This window comes from Neophocaena asiaeorientalis, unplaced genomic scaffold, assembly GCF_003031525.2.
Source record: "Neophocaena asiaeorientalis asiaeorientalis breed wild unplaced genomic scaffold, Neophocaena_asiaeorientalis_V1.1 scaffold760, whole genome shotgun sequence".
Taxonomy (NCBI): Eukaryota; Metazoa; Chordata; class Mammalia; order Artiodactyla; family Phocoenidae; genus Neophocaena; species Neophocaena asiaeorientalis.
In genome coordinates this window covers 1-6,735 of record NW_020174640.1, presented here as the reverse complement: position 1 = coordinate 6,735, position 6,735 = coordinate 1, and the positions used below count along the sequence as shown (strand labels likewise).

The window sequence follows — 6,735 nt, the reverse complement described above, 5'->3', positions numbered from 1 at the left end:
TGAGGCTGTGTTGGGTCTTTGTTGCTGCACGCGGGCTTTCTCTAGTTGTGGCGAGCGGGGGCTACTCTTTGTTGCGGAGAGCGGGCTTCTCATTGCAGTGGCTTCTTTTGTTGCGGAGCACGGGATCTAGGTGCGCGGGCTTCAGTAGTTGTGGCGCATGGGCTCTAGAGCGCAGGCTCAGTAGTTGTGGTGCACGGGCTTAGTTGCTCCATGGCATGTGGGATCTTCCCGGACCAGGGCTCGAACCCGTGTCCCCTGCATTGGCAGGCAGATTCTTAACCACTGCGCCACCAGGGAAGCCCTTTCTTCCTTTTTAAGGCTGAATAATATTCTGTGATATATATACACACATACACATATACCATGGAATATTATTTTGATTATCCATTCATCCATTGATGGACATTTGCATTGTTTCCACCTCTTAGCTGTTGTGAATAGTGCTGCTATGAACATGGGTGTGCAGGTATCTCTTCAAGACCTTACTTTCAATTCTTTTGCATATATACCCAGTAATGGAATTATTGGATCATATGGTAATTCTATTTTTATCAGTAGTTTTTTCAGGAACCTCCATAATGTGTTTCAAAGCATCTGCACTGTTTTACATTCCTATAAATGGTGTATAAGAGTTCCAACATCTCCACTCTTTCGTCAGCATTTATTGTTTTTTTGATAAGTAGCTATGTCAGTGGGTGTGAGGTGGTATCTTAGTGTGGTTTTGATTTGCATTTTGTTGATGATTAGTGTCTTTTCATGTGCTTGTTGGCCGTTTGAATGCCTTATTTTGAGAAATGTCTGTTCAAGCCCTTTGCCCATTTTTTGTTTGTTTGTTTTTTTGGCGGTATGAGGGCCTCTCACTGTTGTGGCCTCTCCCCGTTGAGGAGCACAGGCTCCAGACGTGCAGGCTCAGCGGCCATGGCTCACGGGCCTAGCTGCTCTGCGGCATGTGGGATCTTCCCGGATTGGGGCACAAACCCATGTCCCCTGCATCGGCAGGCGGACTCTCAACCACTGTGCCACCAGGGAAGCCCCTTTTGCCCATTTTTGAATTGTGTTGTTTGCTTTTTGCGGTTGAGTTGCAGGAGTTTATATATTCTGGGTATTAACCTCTTTTCAGATATATGTTATGCAAATATTTTCTCCCATTCCATAGGTTGCCTTTCGCTCCGTTGTGTCCTTTGTTGCTGAGAAATTTTAAATTTTGATGTAGTCCAGTTTACCTAATTTTACTTTTGTCACTTGTGCTTTTGGTTCCATATCCAGGAGATCATTGCCAAATCCAGTGTCGGGAAGCTTTTCCCCTGTTTTTTCTTCTAAGAGTTTTACATTGTTAGTTCTTACACTTCAGTGTTTGTCCCATTTTGAGTTAATTTTTGTATATGGCGTAAAGTAAAGGTCCACCTTCGTTATTTTGTACGTGGGTGTTCTATTTTCCCAGCACCATTTGTTGAAAGTATAAATTTTTTCTTGTCTGTGTTCTTCACTCTAATTATGTTGAGATTCATCCAGGTGGTTGTGTGTATTAATAGTTTGTTCCTTTTATTGCTGCGTAGTATACTACAGTATGGATGTACCACAGTTTGTTTAATCAGCTGTCAAAGGGCATTTTGGTTGTTCCCAGTTTTGGGCTATTATGAATAAAGCTGCTTTAAATATCCATGTATAAATCTTTATATGGACATACATTTTTTTGGGGGGGGGGTAAATACCTAGAAGTGAAATTGCTGGGTTGTGTGGTAACTGTTTTACCTTTGGAGGAACTGCCAGACTTTTCCACAGTGGCTGCACCATCTACATTCCTACTAGCAGTGTATGAGGGTTCCAGTTTTCCAACATCCTTATCAACACTTGTTATTTTCTATTTATTATTATTACTCTTATTATTGCTCTCCTATAGTGGGTGTGAAGTGGTCTGTCATTGCAGTTTTAATTTGCATTTCCCTGATAGCTAAAGATGTTGAGCATCTTTCTATGTGCTTATTTATCATCCAGTTATCTTCTTTGGTGGAGGGTCTGTATCTCTTTTGCCCATTTTTATTTTTAATTAGTTGTTTGTTTTCTTCTAAAGTTTTGAGAGTTCTTTATGTATTCTAGGTCCGAGTTCCTTATCAGGTATGTGATTTACAAAGATTTTTCTCCCAGTCTGAGGCTTGTGTTTTAATTGTCTTAGCAGTGTCTTATGAAGAGCTGAAGTCTAACTTGTAAATCTTCTCCTTTGTTGCTTGTGGTTTTGGTGTTATATGTAAGGTATTTTAATCTAACTCAGGGTTGCAAAGTTCTTTTCTTATATTTTCTTATAAAGGTTTTATTGTTTTAGATCTTATGGTTAGATCCATTTTGAGTTAATTTTTGTTTAGGGTGCAAGTTGGTACACAGGCCTCTCACTGTCGTGGCCTCTCCCGTTGTGGAGCACAGGCTCCAGACGCACAGGCCCAGCAGCCATGGCTCACGGGCCTAGCCGCTCCGCGGCATGTGGGATCTTCCCAGACCGGGGCACGAACCCGTGTCCCCTGCATTGGCAGGCAGACTTTCAACCACTGCGCCACCAGGGAAGCCCTAAGGTTCATTTTTCTTTGCATATGAATGTCCAGTTATTCTAGTACCCTTTATCAAAAAATTAAATGATCTTTTAAAACAAAAATTTGGTCATATCACTCTCTTGCCCAAAGACTTCCTTTGGGTCCTCACTTCTTTTAGGAAGAAATCCTTAACATGATTCATAAGGCTTTACATGATTTTGGTCTTGTATTGTAATACAATTCTCACCTCCTCTCATCTGTCACTGCCCATCTTATACTCTAAGCTCCAAACATACTGAAGTTCTTTCAGTTCCCTTAATTTCTTTCTGCTGTCTTCTGGGATTTTGCAACTGCTCTTCCTTCTGCCTAGAATGTTTTCTCTCCACTCCTCTGTCATCTGACCTTCATCTACAAGTTATATATATTCTCCTGGAAGCTTTCCCCAACTCTGGCCCTCACTCCCACCCTTCATTCAGATTGGATCACCATCCATTCCTTCTTTGTGTACATACAACACTTTTTACTTTCCTATCATGGCACTGATTATGCAGTATTGAATTTGTTGGTTTATTTGTCTCTCCCTCACTAATATGAGGTCCTTGAGAAAGTAGTGCTTGACATGTGGTAGGTATTCCATAAATATTTGTTAAATGAGTGAATGATTGTCAGTGAGGTCAGGCAGAGTGACTAAAGAAGCATTGTTGTACTATTCTTTTGAGGTTGGAGTTAACAATGAGTGTATGTCTAAGAATTTCCAAAATTAAAGATTCTGTTGAATGGCCTTCAAGATTGAATTTCGAGTAGAGAATTGGTCTCTTTCTAGCTAATAATTTATACTCTTGACTGGTCTGTTTGGACAAGCACATTCCCCTTGTCTTAACTGCCTGATTATTTAATGGGGTCGATGAACACTATTCAGGGTCCCAGGAGAGGACAGGCCTTTTTGACCAAACCAGTGGCAGAGGTAGAATGCACTTTAATTTATTGCTACTGGGATTGGGGCCAGTGCTTTTGTAAAGCATGCTTATCTAATTGTGAGAGTCATTCTGAAGAAGGCGTTTGAGCAATTGGACAATCAGATTTGATCATCAATCTAACTTAACTCTTTGAGCATCGTGAGGGTGGGGGGAACACTGTCTTTGAGAACTCTCAGTCAAACCCAAGGGATATGGGGCTGAAGGTACCACTGTTCAACATATTCCTACTTATACTGACTGAGATCTTGGCCTCTATTTATTATCACGATTTAAGTACCATAGGAAAGAGCAGCAGGCTGAGTACTGGGCAGCTTTATGTAACTATTGATCTCTGTGGGCAGTTAAAGGAAGCATCAAATTGTACATTATTGTAATTATCCCCACCTTCTAAGTATGGCTAGACATAGAGCAAAAGTTTCCCACCACCCTTTGAATCTTTTTCTGTACCTCAGGTTCGCACTGCTCCTTGGAACACCACAAGGGCCTTCATTGCTGCCATGAAGGGCAAGTGTCTCCTGGAGGTGACTGGGGTGGCAGATCCCACAGGGTGTGGTGAAGGATTCTCCTATGTGAAGATTCCAAACAAACCAACACAGCAGAAGGTGAGACTGTCTGAATTTCTAGAGGTTAAAAATCAAGGGAGGAAGAAATAGAGGTTAAGGAATGGAGATGAATGGGTGAGGATCTGGAACGCCATTAAAATGTTGACAGGATGACTTAAATGCCTACTATAAAGAGTTTTACTAGTATTCTCTCTTGTTTTGTTTCTGAGGTAGGATGATAAGGAGCCTCAGCCAGTGAAGAAGACAGTGACAGGAACAGATGCAGACCTCCGTCGCCTGTCACTGAAAAATGCCAAGCAACTTCTACGTAAATTTGGCGTGCCTGAGGAAGAGGTGGGTGTGGAAGAGAAAGACTTACCGGCTCCTAGGGGCTTTGTATAGAGAGGGAAAAACTTGGAGGCAGATGTTAGGAACTAATCTGGAGAATTTTGTAGGGTAGGTTGTGGTAAACTGGATCTAAGATACTTTTTTAGGAGTTAGCTTTCCCAAAGCTATCTGTTTAACCTGCTTTGGGTGATTTCATTGTTGTGTTTTTTGTTTGTTTGGTTTTTTTTTTTTGGTCTAACTCTCTAACCGTGTACCCTGGTTTGTCCTTTGAAATCCCTGAATGATTTGTGTGTGTCTCTTGTAGATTAAAAAGTTGTCCCGCTGGGAAGTGATCGATGTAGTACGCACAATGTCAACAGAACAGGCCCGCTCTGGAGAGGGGCCCATGAGTAAATTTGCCCGTGGATCAAGGTTTTCTGTCGCTGAGCATCAAGAGCGTTACAAAGAGGAATGTCAGCGCATCTTTGACCTGCAGAACAAGTGTGTTGTTTTAGTGCTGTAGAAAATCCAGGCTGGAAAGGGGAGGGGTCCCAGACATTATTTTATAGTGAAGAGAAGGTCACCTAATAAAGTGACTAGTGGTCAGGTATCTGAGATTTCAGGGTGGTGTCTATTCATAATACTGCTAGAGTACCTACTCCCTTCAAAGCAGCTTGGCAAAGGTTTTGAATGGCAAGAACTGCTAGGTTCCATGGCAACTTTTGTGGCCTGCTTGGGCCTGGCAGCCATTACAGTGGTGATGGGCAACAGTAGGCTTAGTGGTTAGAGGATGGTAATGCTCTATTTAAAATGACCAATGTACTGATTTGTTTCTCAGGCTTTTTCCAGGAATTGTGAAAGAGTTGCAGTACTATTTCATATTTTGAACTTGCCTTGTGACTAAATTTCTGGGAAAACTTCGTAGAGCTTCTCTGTTCAGGGTCCCATGTCTTAGTGGATTTTGAATATTTCTTTTTTAAGGTTGATTTCTCAATTTCCTACTCTTGCCTAAACTAAAACTGTATTTCTTCAGTTGTTTCCACACGTTTATGTTTCCCTCTTCTTAACATTGTTTTTTCTTTTTAGGGTTTTGTCATCAACTGAAATCTTATCAACTGACACAGATAGCAGCTCAGCTGAAGACAGTGACTTTGAGGAGATGGGAAAGAACATCGAGAACATGTTGCAGAATAAGAAAACCAGCTCTCAGCTGTCACGTGAGCGGGAGGAGCAGGAGCGGAAGGAACTGCAGCGGATGCTACTGGGTGAGGGTAGTGACTTCACAGACAGACAAGAAAAAGAAAGATGAAGAAAGTGTAAATAACCACGCTAACAACTGAGGTAGAGCTGGAGGCAGAAGTAGTAGGGGACGAGTGTAGAAAAGCCTATAGAAGAGGTAGAGAGATTCTGCAAACAGGACTGTAAGTTTGTCTGTGGGGCACAAATTGAAGAGATGTTGCCAGTCCACTATGGCCTCTGTCTGTATTAGGCCTGGCCAAGCCAGGGCTATCCGTGCTGTACATCAGTTGAGTTTTCTGGGCATTCATCCTAGAGGGTAAGAGTTTTTAATACAGAATCTGTGGATGAATTGGGGGATTGTTAATGAACCCTCTGAAATCACATGTACAATTCTGTGCAAATGTGCCTTTTCTGAGAAGATCCATGGCTTTTAGAAGATTCTTAAAGGAGTCTTAGACCCTAAAAAGTTTAAAATCACCAACCCAAAATTGCGTAAGTTGACGGTGGGATGAGAAAGGCCTAAATTGGTTTGGGATCTGGTCACTGGGAATGAAAAGAGGAGAAAAATCAAAGGGACCTTAAGATTTCACTCTTGCTTGCTAGAAAGATGGTGGTACCATTGATTAAAGTAGTAAATTTCAGAAAAAGAAGCAGGTTTAAGAAGGAAAGGTGTAATATGTGGTGTTTGAGGTCCCCATGATACTCCCAGTATAGATGTCAAGCAGGCAATTGAAAACTTGGTTGTAGATACTGAGAGGGAGGATAAAGGCTGAAGATGAAGGTTTAAATGACTATTTTCACTCACAGTAGTCTTTCCTTTGTTTCCTCCCTGTGAAAGCTTTGTGTAATTCTGTTGTTCTGGCTACTTTGTGAAGATGTGATAAAGCCTTTCCTCGAGTGTGGTCCTGGACCAGCAGTATCTACATCACATGGGAGCTTGTTAGAAATGCAGCATCTCAGGTCTCACCCCAAACCTACTGAATTAGAATCTATTTTAACAAGATCCTCAGATGATTCCTATTCGTTCATATTAAAAGTTTGAGAAGCGTACGCTAGGCCTTGAGACTCTGGAATTTTTCTGTGGTGCCATCTTTTTTTTTTTTTTGCGGTACGTGGGCCTCTCACTGT

General features: G+C 41.8%; 1 protein-coding gene across 1 annotated transcript in view; it reads left to right on the top strand.

The window, feature by feature from the left end:
- The window catches only part of LOC112408522 (transcription initiation factor TFIID subunit 1), a gene marked incomplete at its 5' end in the record, with an annotated part of 30,514 nt that extends 23,857 nt beyond the window's left edge, over positions 1 to 6,657 (top strand). Inside the window, 4 exons of the mRNA XM_024758115.1 lie at positions 3,952 to 4,101; positions 4,276 to 4,395; positions 4,694 to 4,869; positions 5,455 to 6,657. Coding sequence (XP_024613883.1) covers positions 3,952 to 4,101; positions 4,276 to 4,395; positions 4,694 to 4,869; positions 5,455 to 5,677 — 669 coding nt within the window. The remainder of the gene's footprint in view (positions 1 to 3,951; positions 4,102 to 4,275; positions 4,396 to 4,693; positions 4,870 to 5,454) is intronic.
- Between the last annotated feature and the right edge of the window lie 78 nt (positions 6,658 to 6,735).